General features: G+C 40.8%; 1 protein-coding gene and 1 long non-coding RNA gene across 7 annotated transcripts in view; one reads left to right on the top strand and one right to left on the bottom strand.

Annotated features, from left to right (window-relative positions):
- Positions 1–24157, bottom strand: part of MEIKIN (meiotic kinetochore factor) — an 86554-nt gene that overhangs the window by 47896 nt on the left and 14501 nt on the right. For 4 of the 6 annotated variants that reach the window (XM_051844192.2, XM_051844191.2, XM_051844187.2 and 1 more), the window contains exons 5-8: positions 23014–23151; positions 13574–13693; positions 7086–7146; positions 1225–1289 (exon numbers count right to left, since the gene is read on the bottom strand). In XM_051844192.2, the coding sequence (XP_051700152.2) occupies positions 1225–1289; positions 7086–7146; positions 13574–13693; positions 23014–23151 (384 nt within the window). The remainder of the gene's footprint in view (positions 1–1224; positions 1290–7085; positions 7147–13573; positions 13694–23013; positions 23152–24157) is intronic. The other 2 variants (XM_051844188.2, XM_051844190.2) reach the window with 1 other exon arrangement.
- Positions 6757–24157, top strand: part of LOC138850140 (uncharacterized) — a 36164-nt gene continuing 18763 nt past the window's right edge. Inside the window, exons 1-2 of the long non-coding RNA XR_011389715.1 lie at positions 6757–8064; positions 8430–17822. This is a non-coding gene — a long non-coding RNA (uncharacterized lncRNA). The remainder of the gene's footprint in view (positions 8065–8429; positions 17823–24157) is intronic.

Consider the following 24157-nt stretch of genomic DNA (forward strand, 5'->3'; position numbering starts at 1 on the left):
AATAATTTCCTGTTTATCTGTTACAAGCTATCACATCATTGAGGGCAGGAACACAACCATTTTTTCATTTCTTAATACTTGGTAAATAGCCTGGTATACAACTGGAACACAGTTGGAATTGTTAAAGAATATGCAAAAAATATCTCTAGAGCAAGATGTGATTGATCAATGCATACAAGAATGTAAAGACATACATGATTTCAGCATCCTTAGTCCGCCCTTCCTCATGCTTTATAAATAATATTTTCTACATCTAAAGCAAAACTTTTCATTGAGAAAGACCTAGGTAAAATTATGGTTGTTTCGGTGTCTTCACCACTTTTCCTTTCAACACCTCTCTTTTCTTGTTTACAGGTTGCCATACACTTTGATGTGGAAACAAATCTCCCTTCTAACACGCATCCTCTAGTATAGAACATATTACTTCTTCCAATGATCGGTACTTATACAAGTTTAGTTTTTCTATCGCTAGTCTTACTATCAAAATTATCTTAAATCATTTTTATATTCACCATCTGTAACATAATGCCTGGCATTTAGCAATTGATCATTAAGATGATTCCTTAAGTGAAGATTATGCAAATATACATTTTTAGTTCATGTAAACATTTATAACTATCAAGAAGAAAATCAGCAGTTCTTCACATTTATTGCCAAATAGATGCTATAAAATTTTTGCAGAAGATAAAGTAAACAAAAATGTGAGATCCAAGAGAGGTTAACAAGAATGTAAATGTCTTCCGAAGTTTATTCTAATAATAATAAATTAATAGAATGCCAATAATATGAGATAATTTGTTTATTCCATTATTTTCAATCATCAAATATAACAATAATATATCCGCTTTCTTTTCTTTCCCTCCTACTACTGAAACCTCTAAGGGCAGGGAAAGTGGATCCTTCCCACTGGTATACAAAATAATGCCTCGTATAGAGTACCAATCCAGTAAATGTTTATTAAATGAATAGTACCCGCTTTGGCAGCACATATATTAAAATTGGAATGATATTAAGTGAACAAAAGATGGGTCCTGAAGGGATAGTTAAGACCTACTTTCCAATACTACATATCTTCATATCTTAACTACAAACAAATGAAAAAGCACTCAGTTTCCTGGGTGATCATTTTTTTTTAAATACTGGATGCATAAGAATGCAAAATATATATATATATATATATATATATATAAAATAATGAAAATAATTAGTTTCACTGTTTATTACCTGATTTTGAATCTGAAGTATACTTTGGTTTTGAAGGAATACTTTGGTCTGCTAACATCATCCCTCTATAATAAGAACAAATTTGTGGCATTTTCTTATCCTTTAGTAATTTTAAAGAATCTTCAAACAATACTTAAATCATTCGCATGCAATTAATTATCTTATAGAAATAATCCAATTGCTGGAAAAATATTATCATATCTGTATAAAATAGCTTAATAACAAAAGACAATATATTTATACATTTAGTAGTGTGAGACATTTGGCATAGAATACAAGGCATAGTGTTTACAATCAGAAAGACCAGATTTTAAACCCTAATTCAGCTACCCACACTCGAATGGCATTATGAAAGCTACTTAGCCTATCTTGAGTCTTGTTTACTTACCTCATTAATGCTAAAGGAAGAGCAATTCTGTTTCCTAGGGTTCTCATGGTAACCAGTTCAAGCAACATGACAGAGAAACTTTTGGCGATGGGGGGAATAAATATTCTTTTCTCTTTTTGTACACCTATAAATGAGACTCCTTAAATTTTATCTAAATATGTGGGAGAGAATAAGGATCAAAGCATAGCTTTTGAGCAACAAAATGGATTTCCTAGCAAGGTAATGGAGCTGCAAACCAATGTGAGAAGAGAATTTCTGTTGAACTCAGTAATCAGAAAACAATTTTAAAGGTCCTGCACTGTGGTATAGCGGGTTAAGCCACCGCCTGCAGTGCCAGCATCCCACATGGACATCGGTTTGAGACCTGGCTGCTCCACTTCCGATCCAGCTCTCTGCTATGGTCTGGGAAAGCAGTAGAAGATGGCCCAAGGTCTTAGGCCCCTGCACCTGTGTGGGAGACCCAGAAGAAGCTCCTGGCTCCTGGCTTTGGATTGGCGCAGCTCTGGGCATTGCGGCCAATTGGGGAGTGAACCATCGGATGGAAGACCTGTCTCTCTCTCTCTCTCTCTCTCTGCCTCTCCTTCTCTTTGTGTAACTTTAACTTTCAAATAAATAAATAAATCTTGAAAAATTTTATTATTTCATATTTCCATGTAAACTTATTCTATCAAAACAGTACTTTCTTGTTTCTGAGTGAACTTTAGGTGGGTTTATTTTTACAAATGCTCTTCTAGAATTCTCTTGTAATAAAGTTATTTTTAAGTAATAGTCTAGCGGCCAGCACTGTGGCTCACTTGGCTAATCCTCTGCCTGTGGCACTGGCTCCCTGTGTTCTAGTCCCGGTTGGGGTGCCAGATTCTGTGCCGGTTGCTCCTCTTACAGTCCAACTCTCTGCTGTGGCCCAGGAGGGCAGTAGAGGATGGCCCAAGTGCTTGGGCCCTGCACCCACATAGGAGACCAGGAAGAAGTACCTAGCTCCTGGCTTCGGACTGGCACAGCGCACTGGCCATGGCAGCCTTTTGGGGGGTGAACCAATGGAAGACCTTTCTCTCTGTCTCTCTCTCTGTCTAACTCTGCCTGTCCCCCCCAAAAAAAAGAGTCTAGCATAATGTTACAACTCTACTATTGAATTTAAATTTAAATTTTTTCTTTTTCCTATCTTGAGCCTGAATCAGACTCCTAAAATAAAGTAGGAAAAACAATCATAGTTTTTTTCTTTTTGGCCTCTCCTATTTGGTAGTTAGTCTTTGGGTTCCTCTGGCATTTGAAAGGGGGAGTTGTAGAAAAAATAGGAAAGGTCCTTCTTGATCTTGATTGGTACTGTTATGTCACTGGTGTCCTGGGATTGACAGACAGCCAAGTGCTGACTCTACATCAAAGGACCCTTCAGAGATTTCCCTATCACTAGGTCTCTCTCACTTGCTACTGCTGATTGATGACCTCCACAGTTTTTTTTTTTTTTAAAGATATATTCATTTTACTTTAAAGGCACAATTACACCAAGGGAGAAGCAGAGGCAGAGAGATCCCCTGTCTGCTGGTTCACTCCCTGAATGGCTGTGACAGCCAGAGCTGGGCTAATCCGAAGCCAGGAGACAGGAGATTCCTCCAAGCCTCCCACATGGGTACAGGGGCCCAAAGACCTGGGCCATCTTCCAATGCACTCCCAGGCACCTTAGCATGGAACTGGGTCAGAGGCGGAGCAGCTGGGACTTGAACCAGAGCCCATAAGGGATGCCAGTGCTTCAGGCAGTGTCTTAACCCACTAAGCCACAGCACTGGCCCCTCAGTTTTTGCATTTGATATAACATCCAGCCTCCTTTGATTGTGATTACTTTGCCCTTTGTAGGAAGTTACACTGGGCATGACCTCTTTCAAGGTAATCCACAATTGCACCCATGCTATGGAATCCATGTCTGATTTGCACATATAATGTACAAATCTTTATTGTGTCAATTTCTGAAATGCCATCCAGATTCCTATTTATTTTGGTATTTTAAATCATCTAACATACTTTAGATTTTTCAGGCTTGAATCAGAAACCTAATTCCAGGGAACATATGGTGTGCCTTTTGAATCATTCTTTTGGAATTTCTCCTCTATGGAGAAATATGAACTCAGGATATGAACAAAGATAAGTTTCCTCCTCTCTGCCATCTAGCTTGAAGGATTACTTAAAAAGGATGGGTGGGCAGCGCTGTGGCAAAGTATGTTAATCCTCCGACTGTGGTGCCAGAATCCCATATGGGTGCCGGTTCGAGTCCCGGCTGCTCCACTTCTGATCCAGCTGTCTGCTGTGGCCTGGGAAAGCAGTAGAAGATGGCCCAAGCACTTGGGCTCCTGCACCCGTGTGGGAAACCCAGAGGAAGCTCCTGGCTTTGGACTGGCTCAACTCCGGCTGTTGCGGCCAATTGGGGAGTGAACCAGCAGGTGTAAGACCTTTCTCTCTGTCTCTCCCTCTACTGTCTGTAACTCTACCTCTCAAATAAATAAATAAAATATTTTTAAAAAACAAAAACAAAAAAAAAAGGATAAGGAAGACAGAGAGTTGGGAAACAAGCAGATAATAGGAACTGGCTTCACTTCCTCAAGCCCAAACTCTGGAGATGGCGATAATAGACAGGATGATGATATTAGATGATGTGAAGAGAAAGCCATAGTAGAGGAGGTATATGAAAAATCCCTGTAGAGAGTACTAGCAGGAGATGTCCAAACAACAGGGTGGAAACTCAACATAAAAACAAGAGCTTAGGGGCAGGCGTTGTGGCACAGCAAGTGTACCTGCACCTGTGATGCCAGCATCCAATACGGACACTGATTCAAGTCCCAGCTGCTCCACTTCCAATCTAGCTCCCTGCTAATGGCCTGGGAAGAAGCAGTAGATGGCCCAAGTCCTTGGGTCCCTGCTACCCACTTGGAAGACCCAGAAGAAGCTCCTGGCTCCTGGCTTTTGCAAGGCCAAGCCCCAGCCATTGTAGCCATCTGGGGAGTCAACGAGCGGATGGAATATTTCTCTCTCTCTAACTCTGAATCTCATATAAATAAATAAATCTTAAAGGGGGGGGGGGTCTTCCATCTGATGGTTCACTCCCCAATTGGCCACAATGACCAGAGCTGCGCCGATCCGAGGCCTGGAGCCAGGAGCTTCTTCCAGGTCTCCCATGTGGGTACAGGGGCCGAAGGACTTGGGCCATCTTCCACTGCTTTCCCAGGCCATAGCAGAAAGCTGGGTTGGAAGAGGAGCAGCCATGACTAGAACTGGTGCTCATATGGGATGCCGGTGCTTCAGGCCAAGGTGTTGACCTGCTGCGCCACAGTACCAGCCCCTGTACTCAAGAATATTAATCTTCAATCTCACAATCTCATTAGCACAGAATACTGGTAGTTTAGATTTCCACTAAAGAAAGTAACATTGTATTGTTTGCCATTTAATTCTGGTAAAAATTTAGTTTTAAGATAGTAACAACAGATGCCAGTGCTGCAGTGTAGTGGCTAAAGCTGCCTACCATGCTGGCATCCCAGCATGTTTATGGAACACTAGTTCCATAAGACACGGATTACCCTCAGGGCTGAATAATAGCTCATTAAAAAAAAAATGAAGGAACCATACTGTGGCGAAGTAAGTTCATCCTTTGCCTGCAGCAACAGCATCCCATATGGGCACTGGTTCGAGTCCCAGCAGCTCCACTTCCAATCCACCCCTCTGCTATGGCCTGGGAAAGCAGTAGAAGATGGCCCAAGTCCTTGGGTCCCCTTCCCTCCCTCCCTCCTTCTTCCTCCCTTCCTCCTTCCCTCTTCTTCCTCCCTCCCTCCATCCCTCCCTCTCCTTCCTTTATTCCTTCCTTCTCTCCCTCCCTCCCTCCCTCTCTCCCTCCCTCCCTCCCTCCTTTCCTCCTTCTCTCCCTCCCTTCCTTCCTTCCCTTTTTCTTTCTCAGACTAAAAGGGAGAGGGAAAAGAACAAAGGGTGGGAGAGTGGGTGGGAAGGCAGGTATGGTGGAAAGAATTACTGTGTTCTAAATGTTGTATTTACAGGACACATACAAATAAAAAAATAGTAATATGTAAAAAAGGAATCAAAGCATATTTTGTGGAAATTCTTAGTGCAATAATTAATACTACAAAGGGAAAGCAGTTCCTCTTTAATAATTCACAATGAACAGGGATTTTTTTCAGACTATCTATAATATTACAATATAAAAAATAGAAGATTATTTCAATTTAGTAATATGAAATAATCACTTGTAATCCACAAATATTATTTTTCTATTGGTACTGCATTTCATGTGGTACAAATTTAAAATTTTTAGTCTTCTTGCTCAGAAAGGAAACAGAATATTCCGGTAATTGTGTAGGGACCAGAATAGAATACCAATTTTACATAATAGCATGAAGCAACACTTACAGGAACTGAATAATGAAAGAGAGCACAGGGTGAGTGGTGGGTATTTGGCACATTAGTAAAGATGCTGCTTGGGATGCTTGCATACCAATTTGGAGTGCCTGGGTTCAAGTCTCGTCTCCTCTTCCAATGCCAGCTTTCTGCTAATGAGCACACTAGGAAGCATTACCTGATAGCTCAAATACTTGGGTCCCTGCTACTCACGTGGTGACCCAAAATTAAGTTCTAGGTGACAGGTTAGCTCACCCTCAGCTGTTATGGCATCTGAGGAATGAGCCAGTGGATGGATGATCTGTCTGTCTCTATAACTATCTCTGTTTATCAAATAAGTAAATTTTAAAAAATTTAAAGAAACTCTTCAAGTCAGTAGATAAAGGTGAATACCCAAATTTTGTATAGCATTAAGAGTCATTGTGAATTTTTAAAATTTTTTTAAATATTTATTTTATTTACTTGAAAGGCAGAATGCCAGACAGAGAAGAGGAGACAGAAAGAGGAGATTTTCCATCTGCTGGTTCACTCCCCGAATGACCACAATGGCCTAGGCAGAAGGCAGGAGTCAATGAGCGGATGGAATATTTCTCTCTCTCTCTCTCTAACTCTGAATCTCAAATAAATAAATAAATCTTAAAAGGGGGGAGGTCTTCCATTTGATGGTTCACTCCCCAATTGGCCACAACAGCCAGAGCTGCGCCAATCTGAAGCCAGGAGCCAGGTGCTTCCTCCTGGTCTCCCATGGGGTGCAGGGCCCAAGCATTTGGCCATCCTCCACTTGCCTTCCCGGGCCACAGCAGAGTGCTGGACTGGAAGAGGAGCAACCGGGACAGAATCTGGTGCCCCAACCGGGACTAGAACCTGGGGTGCCGGCGCCGCAGGTGGAGGATTAGCCAAGTGAGCTGCGGCGCCAGCCAGATTTTGTTTTTAATCATTTTTGTTTATAACTAACAATCCTGACACACAGTGAATCCTTAAGACATATTGAGTAAATTTGTAGACTTACATTCATATTTACTATGTAACTATTAGAATACAAGGTTTTCAAAAGCACAACAAATTTAAAATATTCAGTTCTTACTTTTTTATACAGCATTTCTGATAGTCTTCTGAAGAAGTTCCTAGGAAAGGGGAGGAAAACCCTGTAATTCAAAGATAATCCAGAGGATAAAATTAAGTAAAAATCAGTATTTTCCTCAAGATTCATGGTGACAGTACATTTCATTTTTACAACTTTATTGCTTTAATTTTTATATTTTCCCATTAAATTAAGCAAAAGAATGTCCAAAATATCAAAATAAAACACAAAGTGTTGCAAAATTTTTTTAGATAGAAGAATTTGTCACCTTGTATTTACATAGTTTACACTGTTTGAAGTATTTTTCTATTATCTCACTGATTCTTACAACAATCTCCTCAAACATATCAATTTATTTGCTTATGTAAAAAAGATTTATTTATTTATTTCAAAGGCCAAGTGACGGGGGTGGAGAGGGGAGGGAGGAAGAGGAAGAGGAAGCGGAAGCGAAACAGAGTTCTTCCATCTGTTGGTTCACTCCCCAAATGGCTCAAACAGCCAGGGCTGGGTGAGGCTGAAGCCAGGGACCAGGAATTCCATTATGGTCTCCATGTATGTGGCAGGGGTACAAATACTTGCACCGTTTTCTGCTGCCTTCCTATGTGCATTAGTAGAGAGCTGGGTCAGAAGCAGAGGAGCCAGCAGCACTCTGATACAGGATATCAGTGTTGCAAGTGGTGGCTTAACTTGCTGTACCATAATTCCAGTTCCAGCAATATGCCAATTTATTACCCCCATTTTAAATACAAGAAAAAATTAATTGCTCAAGTTACAAACTAATAGCTGGATACTTGGAAGTTTAACTCAGGTCACGTGGTTCTTAGTTCAGTACCAAATATCTAGATGTACATACCAGTAGACCAATTAGTTAACGGAATTTCTCCCAGTAAACATTTGACTACCCCAGGTAGACCAGGATATTGCTAAAAATATAAAAAGCTATGAGACTAGTCTTCACAGCTGCACACTTTGATTGCACTAGGTTCAATTTTTTTTTTATTTTTTTTTATTTTTTTTTTGACAGGCAGAGTGGACAGTGAGAGAGAGAGACAGAGAGAGAAAGGTCTTCCTTTGCCGTTGGTTCACCCTCCAATGGCCGCCGCTGCAGCCGGCGCACCGCGCTGATCCGATGGCAGGAGCCAGGATCCAGGTGCTTTTCCTGGTCTCCCATGGGGTGCAGGGCCCAAGCACCTGGGCCATCCTCCACTGCACTCCCTGGCCATAGCAGAGAGCTGGCCTGGAAGAGGGGCAACCGGGACAGAATCTGGCGCCCCAACCGGGACTAGAACCCGGTGTGCCGGCGCCGCAAGGTGGAGGATTAGCCTATTGAGCCACGGCGCCGGCTAGGTTCAAATTTAACACTCCCAACAGTAAAGGGGAGATAAAGTGAACGGTGCCTCCTAAACATTTCCTTGAGAGGGAAGTTCTGAAACATACAGGACTGCAGTAGACACTTACCATCTAGCATCTGCTCTGTTTTTGCTGTTAACGGTTTCCTGATATTTTTTATGATGATTCAGGCATAGCCTATAATTCAACACCGTGAAAGCCCTGCATCTTCCTGGCCAAACTGGGTTAGAGTAGACATATGAACTAACTGAAGTGAATATGAAAGGCCCAGTGCTTCTATGCAAGTAGTTGGAAAATAGAGACAATGTTCTTACTGGATTTGAGACTGTGAGTACATAAGCCTGGAGACAGAAATAGGTGCTTTATAAAGGGATGTGACTGAGTGTGTAAATGATACAAAAGTGATCCTGAACTAAAAGATGGAGAGGAATTGGGTCTTACTGATATCATTTGAAACCCTGGATTAAGCTGTATGTATACCCTTTACTGTTGGACTTGTCAGGTAAAAGTAGAAATAAAAAGAAGTCTTCAAACTAAACAAAACACAGAATAAAAGGTCTCCAAGTACTGTCAGAAATTACCATTCAGATAGTGATCAACTTTACCATTAAGGACCTCTGATTCAGCATTTAATTCTCTGCTTGATATCTCCTCTGCTTACCAGATGTTAGTGCTTGCTAGGCCACTAGGACAAAAATGGCTAACTCTGCACCTGGTAAAACTGGGAGCAAGAAAAATGACTCTGAAGATAACACTGATGGGTTTTATTGATGTGACTCTACTGATTTGACTCTGCCTTTTACCAGCTCCTTGCTAGGGACATGGGCTGAGAAGACCATACAGTGTACATTGTTGATTCTGATAAACCAAGGCAGCTTTTTCTCATCCATGCCCACTTTCTCATGGTGGATGTTGGCCTCTGAGAGAATACATGGTCCTTTCCCAAACACAGAGCATAAAAAGGACAACTGCCCACAACCTGGGAGCAGGAAGGGGTTTGAAGCATTCATTCAGACCTTCCCACCTGTTGTCCACCTGGGCTAAAATCTTAGTTTACTATGTTGTCCCTTTTACAATAAAAGTATTTTCTATCTTGACTGGTTGTCTCTGAACCTTCTTTGGACCTGTATCTTAGACCTAACAGTGGCAGGCTCTAGTAGAGAGGCTAACAACATCCAATCTTGCCCCGATTTTCCCTTTTTCCCTTGCCATTTACCACTTTGGATGTTAGGAAGGCAGAATACTTCAGTCCTCCACCTCCTTAGTGGTAGGCATAAATATGACCCAGTTCTGGCTAATGGACCTAAATATAGGTCTCTCAGGGAACTTCAGGGAAAGCTTTTGCTCTTCTGATAAAAGGAAACACAAATGGCTACTACTGGCCTTTCACATTCTTTCTTCCAGGAACATGGCTGTGATGCCGAGAGGTTTAGCAGCTATCCTACAACTCTAGGGTAATAAGCCAACACACTTGGCAACCGGAAGATACAAAGACTGAGGATGTTAATGTTAGTAGTGAACTGCTACACTCACTACTGGTGTGGGAGAAAAATAAATCCCATATAAGCAAAAAATTCTTGCATGACAATAATATTACAAACAAAACAAAAAGAACTAAGTAACTGGGAGAAAATTTGTACTCTTTGTGGCATATGTACTACTATAAACCACAGACAAAATGCTAATATTCCTTTTTAAAATATTTATTTATGGCCGGTGCTGTGGCTCACTAGGCTAATCCTCTGCCTGCGGTACCGGCACCGCAGGTTACAGAATCTGGTCTGGGCGCCGGATTCTGTCCCTGTTGCTCCTCTTCCAGTATAGCTCTCTGCTGTGGCCCGGGAAGGCAGTGGAGGATGGCCCAGGTCCTTGGGCCCTGCACCTGCATGGGAGACCAGGAGGAAGCACCTGGCTCCTGGCTTCGGATCGGCGCAGCGCACTGGCCGTAGCAGCCACCTAGCGGGTGAACCAACGGAAAAAGGAAGACCTTTCTCTCTGTCTCTCTCTCTCACTATCTAACTCTGCCCATCAAAAAAAAAGATTTTTTATTTATTTGAGGGGCTGGCATGGTGGTGCAGTAAGTTAATCCTCCGCCTGCGGCCCTGGCATCTCATATGGGCACCGGTTCTAGTCCTGGCTGCTCTTCTTCCAATCCAGCTCTCTGCTATGGCCTGGGATAGCGTAGAGGATAGCTCAAGTCCTTTGGCCCCTGCACCCAAAGAGTGTGTGTGGGAGACCAGAAGAAGCTCCTGGCTCCTGGTTTCAGACTGGCACAGCTCCAGCCATCGCGGCCATCTGGGTAGTGAACCACTAGATGGAAGACTTTTCTCTCTGACTCTTCCACTCACTGTCTAAACTCTACCTCTCAGATAAAACAAATAAAATCTCTAAAAAAATTTTATTTATTTGAAAGGCACAGTTACAGAAAAGAGAGAGAGAGAAAGAATGAAAGAGAGAGAGAGTCTTCCATCTCTGGTTCAGTCCCCAAATGGCTGCAATGACCAGGGCTGGGCTGATCTGAAGCCAGGAGCCTGGAGCTTCTTCCACATCTCCCAGGCAGGTGCAAGGGCCCAGCCCAAGGACTTGGGCCATCTTCTACTGCTTTCCCAGGCCATGGCAGAGAGCTGGATTAGCAGTGTAACAGCCAGGACTCGAACCAGTGCCCTTATGGGATCCCAGCACTGCAGGCGGTGGTTTTACCCAATATGCCACAGATGCTAATATGCTTAACATATAAATAACTCTTAAAAATTGAGGGTCGGGGTTGGCATTGTGCTGCAGTGCACTGCCTCTGTAACTCTGCTTCTGACAGTGGCACTCCATATCAGAGAGCTTGTTTGAGTCCCAGCGGCTCTACTTTTGATCCAGTTCCCTGCCAATGTGCCTAGGAAGGCAGAAGCAGATGATAGCCCAAGTCTCTGGCAAGCAAGTGGGAGACCTGATTGGAATTCCTGGATTCTGGCTTCAGTAGGTCCAGCCAAGGCTGCTACAGCTGTTTGGGGAGTGGACCAGTGGATGGAAGATATTCTCTCATTCTCTCTCATTCTTTTTCTCTTTCTCTCTCTGACTCTGACTCTCAAATAAACAAATAAATCTCTAAAAAATATATAAGGAAGCTCTCTGTAAAGCCAGATGGAGCACTGGAATATACAGTACATACTGCTAAGTGGAAATAGCAAAGAGAAAAGAGTAAAATATAGAATAATGTCTTCCATGTAACAAATACAAAAAAGTCAGAGAACACAAGCTATCCGCTCATTTGCACAAAAGAAATACACGAAGAATAAACCAGAAACCAAAGAGATGGTTTCCCTTCATTGCCTCTGATGGCTGCTAAAATTAGTGAGAAGTTCTGATAGAAACATAATTTACAGTCTCAATCTCTTTCTAAATATGTATTAATTACAAACGGAAAATAGTAGCTTTACAGTGGAGAAACTCAGCAGACACCATTATAATCAAGTACTGAAATTTAATACCACCAGTAATAAGAAATAATGATATCATAAATCCCTTGATATATGATAGCATACACAAGCAGGTCACATATCATTTCTGTAGCATTCTTTTTTTAAAAAGAAGATTTATTTATTTATTTATTTGAGAGGTAGAGTTAGAGAGAGAGGGAGAGACAGAGAGAAAGGTCTTCCATCTATTGGCTCACTCCCCAAATGGCCACAACAGCTGGAGTTGGGCTGATCCAAAGCCAGGAGCCAGGAGCTTCTTCTGGATCTCCCACATGGGTGCAGGAGCCCAAGAACTTGGGCCATCTTCCACTGCTTTGCCAGGCCATAACAGAGAGCTGGATTGGAAGTGGAGCAGCCGAGATTGAGACTGGTGCTCAAACGGGATGCCAGTGCCATAGGTGGAAGCTTAGCCCACTATGCCACAATGCCAGCCCCCCTTGTGGTATTCTTACCAAAGACTGCATAACCTCATTCCAGTTCATGAGAAAACATTAAGACAACTTCACATCAAGGGAAATACTACAACATAATTTATCAGTAATCTTCAAAAGCATCAAGACTATGACAGATTAAGGAATTGTTACAGACTGCAGGAGACTAAGGAGAAGGATGCAACGTGAAATTCTGAGAATGATTTTGAAACATATCAGTGGAAAAACTGACAAAATTTTAATAAGGTTAACAATTTAGTTAATAATTTGTGCCAATATTAATATCTTGGTTTTGATTTAAAGTTACCCAAGATAAAATCAGGGAGTGGGCACTGTGGCACAGTGGATTAAGTGGCTGCTCGGGATGCCCACATGCCATATCTGAGTACCTGGGAAGGAGTCCTGCCTCTGCTGTCAATCCTGCTTCCTGATAATGTGCCTGGAAAGCAGCAGGTTACAGTACAAGTGCTAGGGTTACTGCTACCCTGTGGGAGACCCAGATGGAGTTCGTGGCTCTTGGCTTTGCCTGACTCAGCCCTGTCTGTTGCAGGAATTTGGGGAATGAACCAGAGGATGGGAAACATTTCTGTCTCTCCTCTCTCTGCCTCCTTTCATCCCTCTCTCCCTCTGTCATTCTGCCTTTCAATAGATAGGTAAAATTTAAGATAACAGGGAAAACTGGATGACAGGTATATAGGAACCTTCTGTACTATTTTTGTTTTACAAATGATTTTATTTGACACACACACACACACACTGCTTCCCCCCGACATTCACTGGTTCAGATCACAAATGCTTGCAACACCCAGGGGTGCCAAAGCCTGGACCTGGGAGCTCAATCTGGGTTTCTCATGTGAGTGGCAGGGACCCAACTACTTGAGCCACCAATGCTGCTTCTCAGGGTCTGTGCATTATCAGGAAGCTGAAGTCAGGAGCCAGAGCTGAGATTCGAACCTAGAAACTCTGATGTGGGACATGGGCATCTTAACAGGTATCCTAACAACCAAGCCAAGCATGTGCCTCTGCAACTTGTCTGTAAGTCTGAAATTAGCTCAAAATAAAAAGTTACAGAAAAGTAAACCCATATTACTTAAACTCCTATTAGATATTTTTTGTAGTCAAAGGCAATCTCAGTTTGCATACTTAGCTTGGAAATAACTCAAGAGAAAAAATATTTTGTTTTTCCAACACAGATGAGGGATTTTGTCCTCATGACATGAAAAAAATGAGCACAAAAACTTACCTAAAATTGCAGAGAGTTCTGAAAAGTGTGGCATCTTCTCTATTGCTACTGCATTACTGGTATCCAGAAGAGTGGAATTCTTGCACAGCATGTGTTCTTCTACCTTGGGACGCTCCCACACTGAAAAAACAGAAATCAAAGGGACTGAAACTCTTTAGAACAGCCTTTAAGTGATAGGTTACTTTCATCCCCTCAACTCAGGCACACAGCTCATACCAACAGTTTAGATGAAAAACAACAGTACAACATGGGTGAGCAGAGTGGAACAGCAAGGTTAAGCTGCTGCTTTAGATGCCCACATCCCACATCAGAGCGCCTGGTATTGAGTCCTGCCTCTGCTTCTGATACAGCTTCCTTTTAACGTGCCTGGAAGGCAGCAGATAATGGTCCAAGCACTTGGGTCCATTCCACCCGCATGGGAGACCCAGATGGAGTTCCTGTCTCCTGGCTTCAGCATGGCCCCGTGCTGGTTATTGTGGGCATCTGGGGAGTAAACCAATGAATGAATGATTCCTCTCTCTCCCTCACTCTGTCATTCTGCCTTTTAAATAAATAAATAACAAAATGACAACCTTAATGGCACCAAGATAGGAATTAACTGACGGCCTATTCTGTTTCTGTAGCTCTGTCTTCCACCCTAGATTTTTGCTCCATAAAGAGTATTGATCCGGGCTGGAGCCGCGGCTCACTTGGCTAATCCACCTGCGGCGCCAGCACCCTGGGTTCTAGTCCTGGTTGCTCCTCTTCCAGTCCAGTGCTCTGCTGTGGCCCGGGAGGACAGTGGAGGATGGCCCAAGTGCTTGGGCCCTGCACCTGCATGGAAGACCAGAAGAAGCACCTGGCTCCTGGCTTCGGATCTGCGCAGCACGCTGGCCGTAGCGGCCATTTGGGGGGTGAACCAATGGAAGGAAGACCTTTCTCTCTGTCTCTCTCTCTCACTGTCTAACTATGCCTGTCAAAAAAGAAAAAAAAAAGAATATTGATCCAAAGGACTTCCAGCATACATGTGATTGGCTGAATCTCACATTTTGGGGGGTAAGTTATACTTATGTACTATTAAATTACTCAGATACTAATTGTAAGCTTTCTAGTGACTTCTCACTACAAAAGAATAAACTTGCTCCTTTTATATCTGCCTGCTCCCACTTTTCCCATCCCTCCCATATTCAAGTTAGACATTATGATGATAAAATACTTTAAAGATATTATTTAATGTTTCTTTGAAAAATATATTTATGTATTTATTTGAAAAGCAGAGCAGCAGAGGGGGAGAGAGACAGGGAGAGTGAACAACAGAGAATGTCCATCTTCTGGTTAATTCTCCAAATGGCTACACAGCCAGGTGTGGGCCAGGCTTAAGCCAGGAGCCCAAAGCTCTATCAAGGTCTTCCTTCTGTGGCTTTCTCACGCACATTTAGCAGGGAGCCAGATCAGACATGGAACAGCCAGGGCACTAACCAGCACTCAAAAACAGGATGCCAGAGGTGAAAGCGACATCTTAGATCATCATAGAGAAGATCTATCCTCTTATGTGATCAGGTGAATCACAATACAAATTACACTTGTGGCATATCAAGACTACCTTTTGTTTTTCCTGAAGTCATTAAGTTGATTTTTCTTTCAGCTTTTCTATGTATTTTCCATCTATTTAATCCCACGCTCTACCAAATGTATAAATTCATTCTGTTTACTTCATTCTTTGAAGTTCCAAAGTTTAATAATGCTATACTTTGGAGTTTTTCTCTACTGTATGAGTACAGTGTAGCCTTTTAACCTGGAAACTCATATTCTTTAGCTCTAGAAAATGCTACTGAATTCTTTCTCTGATAATATATTTTTTCCTTTTTCCATGAACTTTTTCTAGAACTCCTATTATTTTATGTTGGATTTCATATACTATTTCTCTAATAGATTTTCCTCTAAATTTTAATCTTTTGATTTCACTTTATGCTATTAATTCATTCCTCTCTGTGAGAAATCACAGTTTTATCCCCAATCCTTTTCCTGAGTTTTACACTGTTACTTCATTTTTTTTTTACTTCATTTAATTCTTCTTGAAATATTCCTCTTTTATAGCTTATATTCCCATTTAATAGATGCATTATGTATTTTCTTTACCACAGGTGAATACTTTTTTCCCATTATTTTCTTCTCCTTGCATTGTTTCTGTATCTGCTTCAAAATTTTACAGTAGTTAGAACACTAACATGAGATCTATCCTCTTATTAAAGTTTTAAGTGTACCACATAATATTATTAATTCTAGGCATGGTATTAAATAGCAAAGCTCTAGAATTTTCTCAAACTGCATAAATGAAACTTAATACCTGTTGAACAGCAACTCCCTATTCACCCTTGCCTTCTAGTTTGTCAACCACTATTCTACTCCCTACTATTTAAGATACTTCATGTAAGTGCTATTGTGCAGTATTTGTCCATCTGTGTCTGGCTTATTTCACCCAGCATGTCTTCACAGTTGATCAGTGTTTGAGCAAACAGCAGGACTTCTTTATTTTTAAGACAAGTATGTAAATGTCACATTTTCTTTATACATTCATTCGTTAATAGACAGTTAGGTTGTTCTCTTGTCTTGGCTATTGTGAATAATGCTGCAATGAACATGAGAATACTAGAACATCTTTGAGGTCCTGATTTCAATGATTTTGGATAAATACCCAAAAGAGGGATGGATGACTCATTGGCAGTTTTAATTTTTTAGAGAAATCTCCATAGTTTCCACAGATGCGGAACCATTTTACATATCCAGCATTGGTGCAAAAGGGTTCCAATTTATTCACACCCTTGCCAACCCTTATCTTTGTTTCTGTTCTTTGAAAAGTTATCTTAACAGGTATGAGGTGATAGCTCATTGTGGTTCTGAATGTCATTTTCCTAATAATTAATGATGTTAAATATTTTTTCATGGGCCCATCAGCCATCCGCATATCTTCTTTGGAAAAATGTCTATTCAAGTTCTCTGTCCAATTTTAAATCAGTTAATTGGGGGTTTTGTTGCTGCTGTTTCATGTTTTGTTTTGCTATTAAGTTATAGGGGTTCCTTACATATTTTAGGCATCAGTCCCTTTATCAGATATATGATCTGCAAATATTTTCTCCCATTTTATAGGTTGTTTTTCTTTTGCTGTGCAAAATTTTTTTAGTTTGATGTAGTCCCTCTTAGTCTATTTTTGCTTTTGTTGTCCTAGCCAAGAAATCATTGCTTTAAACCTTTACTCACGTTTTCTTACAAAAGTACTGAAGTTTCAAGTCGTATGTTTACTTCAAGTTTATTTTTCTGTATTTTATAGTAGTTCAATTTCATTATTTTGCATATGGATATAGTCTTCTCAGCAGCATTTGTTGAAGAGACTATCCTTTCCTTATTATGTATTCTTGGTACTCTGTAAAGATCAGTTGATCTTCAAGGATATCTCATTTCATTGCCATGTGCTTTAGTACACTTTACAGCTACTGAATTTTTTACAAATGGAAAGTGTGTGGCAACCCTGCATCAAAGAAATCTATTGATGCCATTTTACTAAAAGCATGTGTTCACGTTATATCCCTGTGTTGCATTTCAGTAATTCTTTAAACATTTAAAGCTCTTCATTATTATTTTATCTGTTATGGTGATCTGTGATCATCAATGTTTGATGTTACCATCATGACTGTTTTAGGCCACTACCAATTGTAAGATGGCATACTTAACCAAGAAATGTTGCATGTTCTGACTAGGTATTCTCCCACTTCTCTCCCTCTTTCTGGGCCTCTGTATCCTGAGACACAGCAACATTGAAATCAGGCCAATTAACCTTCCTACAATGGCCTCAATGTGATCAACTAAAAGGAAGAGTCACATGTCTTTCACTTTAAATCAAAAGTTAGAAATGATTAAGCTTACCAAGGAAGGCTGCTGAAAACCAACCAAGGCTGAAAGCCAGGCCTTTAGTGCCAAACACCCAAGTTGTGAAAGCAAACAAAGTTCTTACAGGAAATTTAAAAGGCTATTCCAGGAGACGTATGAATGATAAGAAACTGAAACAGTCTTACTGTTGATACAGTAAAGGTTTTAGTGGTTTAAATAGAATACCAAAGGAATCACAACATTTTTAAGGCAAAATCTAATCCAGAGCCCAATTCTCTTCAATTCTAGAATGACTAAGATGAGAAGGCTAGAGAAGAAAAGTTTGAAGGTAACAGAGGCTGTTTCATGTGGTTTAAGAGGCTGTCTCACAACATAAAAGTACAAGGTAAAACAGCAAGTGCTTATTGTAGAAGATGCATCAAGTAATCCAGAATATTTAACTAACATAATTGATGAAGGTGGCTATGTTAAACAAGAGACTTTCAACATAGACAAAATAGCCTTACGTAAGAAGTCATTTATGACTTTTATAGCTAAAGAGAAGTCAATATCTGGCTTCAAAGTTTCAAAGTACAGGCTGACTCTCTTGGGAGTGGCTAATGAAACTAGGACTTTGGGGCTGGTGCTGTGGCGTAGCAGGTAAAGCTGTCGCCTGCAGTGTTAGCATCCTGTATGGGCGCTAGTTCAGGTCTCAGCTGCTCCAATTCCGATCCAGTTCCCTGCTATGGCCTGGGAGAACAGAAGATGACCCAAGTCCTTGGGCCCCTGCACCTGTGTGGGAGACCCAGAAGAAGCTCCTGGTTGCTGGCTTCGAATTGGCCCAGCTCCGGCCGTTGCGGCCAATTGGGGAGTGAATCATCAGATAAAAGACCTCTCTCTCTATGCCTCTCCTTCTCTATCTCTGTAACTTTGACTTTCAAGTAAATGAATAAATATTAAAAAAAAAAAAAAGAAGAAGCTAGGACTTTCAGTGGAAGTCAATGCCCATTTATGGCTCAGAAAATCCTGGAACCCTAACAAATTATATTAAATTTATTCTTCTGTGATTCATAAAGGGATCAACAAAGCCTAGATTACAGTATGACTTTTTATAACATGGTTTACTGAATATTTTAATAGCACTGTTGAGACTGACTTATCAGAAAAAAAGATTATTTTAAAAATATTACTGCTCTGGGGCCAGCGCTGTGGCATAGCAGGTAAAGATGCTGCCTGCAGTGCCAGCATCCTATATGGGCACCTGCTCTAGTCCCGGCTGTTCCACTTCCAATCCAGCTCTCTGCTATGGTCTGGGAAAGCAGTAGAAGATGGCCCAACTCCTTGAGCCCCTGCACCCTTGTGGGAGACCCGGAGGAAGCTCCTGGCTTCAGATTGGCTCAGCTCTGGCTGCTGCAGCCAACTGGGAATGAAGCAGCAGATGGAAGACATCTCTCTCTGTCTCTCCTTTTCTCTGTGTAACTCTGTTAAAGATTTATTTATTTATTTGAAAGTCTGAGTTACATAGAGAAGGACAGGCAGAGAGAGAGAGGTCTTCCATTCAATGGTTCACTCCCCAAATGGCCACAACAGCCGCGCCAAAAGCATTACGGAAAGGATTAACCATTCTATGCAAATAAGAACATTCATGACTCATGGAGGGAGATCAAAATATCAACATTAATAGCAGTTTGGGAGAAGCTGATTCCAACCACCATGGATGACTTTGAGGAGCTCAAGGATTCAGTGAAGGAAGTAACTGTAGATCTGATAGAAACAAGAGAGGAAGCAGAGCCTCGAGATGTGATTGAATTGCTGCAGTCTCATCATAAAACATTAATGGATAGGGAGTTGCTTCTTACAGATCAGCAAAGAAAGAGATGGAATCTATTCCTGATGAACATTCTGTGAAAACTGTTGAAAAGACAATAAAGGATTTATAATATTACACAAGCCTGGTTGAAAAAGCAGCATCAGGATTTGAGAGGACTGACTACAACTTTGAAAGAAGTTCAACTGTGGCTAAAATACCATCAGCCAATATTGCATGCTACAGAGAAATCCCTGTGAATGGAAGAACTAATCACCACAACAGATTTCACAGTGTGTCATTTCTAAAAATGGCCACAACTACTACAACCTTCAGTAACTTTCACCCTGATTGGTCTTCAGTCATCAGCATCAAGGCAAGACTGTTCCACCAGCGAAAAGATTATAACTTGTTTAAGGCTCAGATAATAATTAGCAGGTGTGAACAGAATATTCGATTAAGGTACATACATTGTTTTTTGGACATAAAGATACATAGGAAATATAACTTTTATATGCACTGGAAAGCCAGAATTTCCATGTGCTTCACTTTATTGTAAAAAAAAAAAATTTCACTTTATTGCAGTGGTCTGAAATGGAACCTTCAATATCTCTGGGGTATTCTCATACATTAGTCCATCTGATGGTATACTGCAAGTCCTTGAAGCTTTAACTTTGTTCATTATCTTTTTCTCCTCAGACACAAAATTTTAACTGACCCATCTCTGAGTTCACTGAATTTTTCTCATTTTTGGTCTAATCTGCTATTGAAACTCTATTGGCCAGCACCACGGCTCACTAGGCTAATCCTCCGCCTGCAGCGCCAGCACACGGGGCTCTAGTCCCGGTCGGGGCACCGGATTCTGTCCCGGTTGCCCCTCTTCCAGGCCAGCTCTCTGCTGTGGCCAGGGAGCGCAGTGGAGGATGGCCCAAGTACTTGGGCCCTGCACCCCATGGGAGACCAGAAGTAGTACCTGGCTCCTGCCATCGGATCAGCGCAGTGCGCCGGCCGCAGCGCGCTGGCCGCGGCGGCCATTGGAGGGTGAACCAACGGCAAAGGAAGACCTTTCTCTCTGTCTCTCTCTCTCTCTCTCACTGTCCACTCTGCCTGTCAAAAAAAAATTAAAAAAAAAAACTCTATCAAATTTTTCAGTTCCATTACTGTATTCTTCAACTCCAAGATTTCTGTTTAGTTCTTGTTAAAATCTATTTTGAAATTTTCACTTTGTCCATGCATTGTTTTCCTGAGCTTGTTGAGCATCTTTATGATTATTTTGAATTACCTATCAGATAATTCCTGTATCTCCATTTCATCAGTGTTAGTTTCTGGGGCTTTGCCTATGCCTTTGCTTGGACTATTTCCCTGTTTATTTTGACACATAGCTTTGGCATACATACATTAGAAAATATAGCCACCTCTCCCACCCTCATGGACTGGCCTTGCAAGAAGGCACTAATCAGTTCACCCAGATATTTTGCAGACCTTTTAATCTTTCTTTTAATCCAAACCACCAAATTTGTTCATAGTGACTCTCAGACATCAAGAGCATGTCAGGTCCTATCAGTGTTCTGAGACAGGTGAGACAGATGTCAGTCCTATGGGAAGTCCCTAGAAAAGTTGGAGCACTGGACACACAATTCAACTTTTCCTTTTCTAGGAGAAGCTTGGGTCTGGAATGTTTTGACTACTCACTCTCCACTGAGTCACTAGAGAAGCTACAGCGATTGCTTGTGTGCTACACCATCTTTGTTCTCAGCAGGTACTAAGCATCTAGAGTATTCTGGGTCCCATTAACACTCCGAGACAATCAGGAATTCAGGCCCTCAAGTACCCCTCAGAAAATTCAGAATGTTTTATGTTTTAGTCCTTTCTCTTTCCATTCTCCTTTGGAAGAAGCTGGGAACCGTGGGCTCCCCCCAAATCGTACATTGCTGTGCTAATTATAGAAAGAGGATTTTTAAAATTTTCCTACCAGCTTTGATGTAGCTGGTCTCATAGTCACCCAGGGTTCAGAAGCCTCTCAATTAGTTTCTGGATTTCTCAAAAACAGAATTGGTCCATGTAAGCTATTGAATCATATGCAAGGGTAGAAAGAGGGATCCAGGGCTTCCTATTCCAACATCTTACTGATATCATTTATACATTTTGTTTTGATTTCTATTTGTTAGAAACTTTTTTTAGAAATATGGTGATCTTCTGCCCTCTGCCCACATTCAAAAGGGACCCTAAACTCTTAAGAGGAACTCCTATCATCTAAATGTGTCTTGTCATATACATATATTGACTCTAAAGGTGTTCTGGCTGGTCAATTTCATTGAAGGATTCCTGAGGTTGGTATCTTTAGATATTTTATTGTGGGCTCTTCAGATTCCTCAGAAAAGAACATTCCAACGTTCTTTCTGGAAAGTTCAAGTCTATATGCCACTATCTGAAAGCTGAGCAGAGAAATGGACCATTGGGTTAGAATGGGAATAGATTAGGATCGACATTTTCATTTAATTCTCACTTCTCTGTGCTCACTGTAGCATTTGTATAGTCAGCTTTTGCTGTATAGTAAACAACCTCTGAACTCAGCGGCAAAAGATAAAAAACATTTATTACTTATTCCCATGTCTGCCAGCTGGCTCTGGTAGCTGTGCTAAAGTTACAGGTCTGCAGACGAACTGGAGCAGTTCTCTACAGTCTGTGCGCTGCCTGGGACTGCTCTGCTCTATACTTCTCATTGTGGGATCCCACAGGCAAGTCAGAGCTAAACAGGATGATACCAAAAGTGCAAGAGAACAAACACAAACGTTGAAGTATGTTTCAAAGCTTTTCTTAAGTTTAAGTCATGGATAACCCTTCACCCAAAAGCAAGTCACATGGTCAATTTCAAAACCAAGAGTAGAAAAGTATACAGAACCTCCTATGAGGTTATGAAAAGGGTACAAATATAAAATATTGCTACAAGAGAATGAATTGGAAGCAACATTTCAAAAGAGCTATTAACAGTACCCTGCTATTAACAGTACCTAATGTTCTCCAGTCAAGAGTCTGTTTCAAATGTACTAAAGAAAAAATCTTCAGACTCAATTTGAGTATGTAAAGATCAGTTGCTATATTGTCCATGTTTTTGACTTTTTTTTTTTACAAGTTTTAGTACAACCAAATTGTGAGCTTTTATGAGAAATTAATATAAACTGGCTTGTTTCTGGAGTACTGACATTGTATAAGGACTCAACTCTCTCAAATGTGTGCTGTTTCAAACCATCTGCTCTCTAGCTTTCCAAACTTTTTGCTTTTTCCTGCCCGTTTCTCTTGGTCCTTATGGGTTTATGGCTTTAAACAGAAAAGAAGAAAAAGCCATTTCTGCCAGTGCAGAAAGTTGCAGAAGGCTTGTATTCAGTCTGCTACTTCTAACCAAAGGTTCCATTTATATACATAGTAAATGTGTAAATAACTATTAACTTGTAAAGAAAATTCAAGCAGGGCCTTGGTCTAGTTAATATTTAAGTTATTTTCTGAAAAGTAAGAGAAGTATAGGAAATAAAAGAGAGTTCACAGCTCAAGAGAACAAATAAATGCTCATATGTAAAACTGATAAATAATTACATATATATAACATGAAAGCATTAAATAACATTTCATCCTTCTCTGGGCTGAGAGCTTTTGTGCTACAGTCTTACGTGGCTGAGCATGAAACAGGTGTTGGTGATATTGTCTTAAAAGAAACATTTATTTATCAAAGGATTTGTAGACAAAGGAACAATTTCTACAGTGGAACAATTTAAGTTGCAAACTGTTTTCTCACCTAAATAATCTGATCCTCTGAACAATTCAGGTGATGAGAAGCTACTTAAACTCTCTTCAAAACTCTTGCATTCTTCATAAGATTCGGTGACTGAACAGCTCAGGAGAGAACTGGAACTATCATGCTGTAAATTTAATGCTATAAAATTAAAAAAAAAAGAGTAAAATGCTTCAATAGCAAGCAGACTTGATATCCTAAGAATTCAAATTTTTAGAAATGTACATGCAATTATATGAGTATACAAAGAGTTTAAAATTACTTCTATATACAACTGAAAAGGTAAAATACTGTAAACAATTTAAATTTACATGTTAGGAAATAATTCTGGTTTTGATGTTGAAAAACTACATCACAATCCTTTCCTAATGCTTTTTAAAGTTTTATCTTTATAACTTGTTTCTTTTCTATATGGCTCAATTGTGATTCATGGCTCAAAAATTCATTTTTATATTTAAGAATCTCACTAACTTTAAGCTAACTAGATAAGAAGTGGAAAGAGTGATTCTATTATTCCATCTAAAAAGAATGTGGGATAAGCATTTGGTCTAGTGGGTAAGACACAATTAAGATGGTTGCATCCCACATCTGAGTGTCTGAGTTCAATTCCCAGCTCTGGCCCCTAGCTGCAGCTTCCTGGCAATGCAGATCTTTACAGGAAGCAAGTGATGACTCAAGCAGTTGGGTCTCTGCCATAAATGTGGGAGACCTGGATTGAATTCCTGGTTCCTCCATCTGGTCCTAGCCCAGAGCTCTATATCTGTCTCTTTACATTCCAATTAAATAAACAGCATTAAATAAAATCCAAAAATCAATGAACCTAAACAAACAGATTAAAAAGAAATGGACAACCCAGAAAGAGACTCACACACAGATGAGCAGCTAATTGTTTATCAAGAAGTAAAAGCACTCAGTGGAGTAGCTAGCTTTTTTGGGAAAAACACATTTTTCCTTTCTCTTCCTAAAGTTTTGCTTATTATTAATTTATTTCAAAGGGAGAGAAAGAGAGGAGAGTAAGACAAGAGAGACACACAGAGACAGGGAGAGTGAGTGCTCTTTCATCCTCTGGTTCACACCCCAGATGCCTGCAACAGCCAGGGCTGGGCCAGGCTGATGCCAAGAGCCAAGAGCTCCATCCAGGTTTCCC

The sequence above is a fragment of the Oryctolagus cuniculus genome, chromosome 6 (assembly GCF_964237555.1).
Source record: "Oryctolagus cuniculus chromosome 6, mOryCun1.1, whole genome shotgun sequence".
Classification (NCBI taxonomy): domain Eukaryota; kingdom Metazoa; phylum Chordata; class Mammalia; order Lagomorpha; family Leporidae; genus Oryctolagus; species Oryctolagus cuniculus.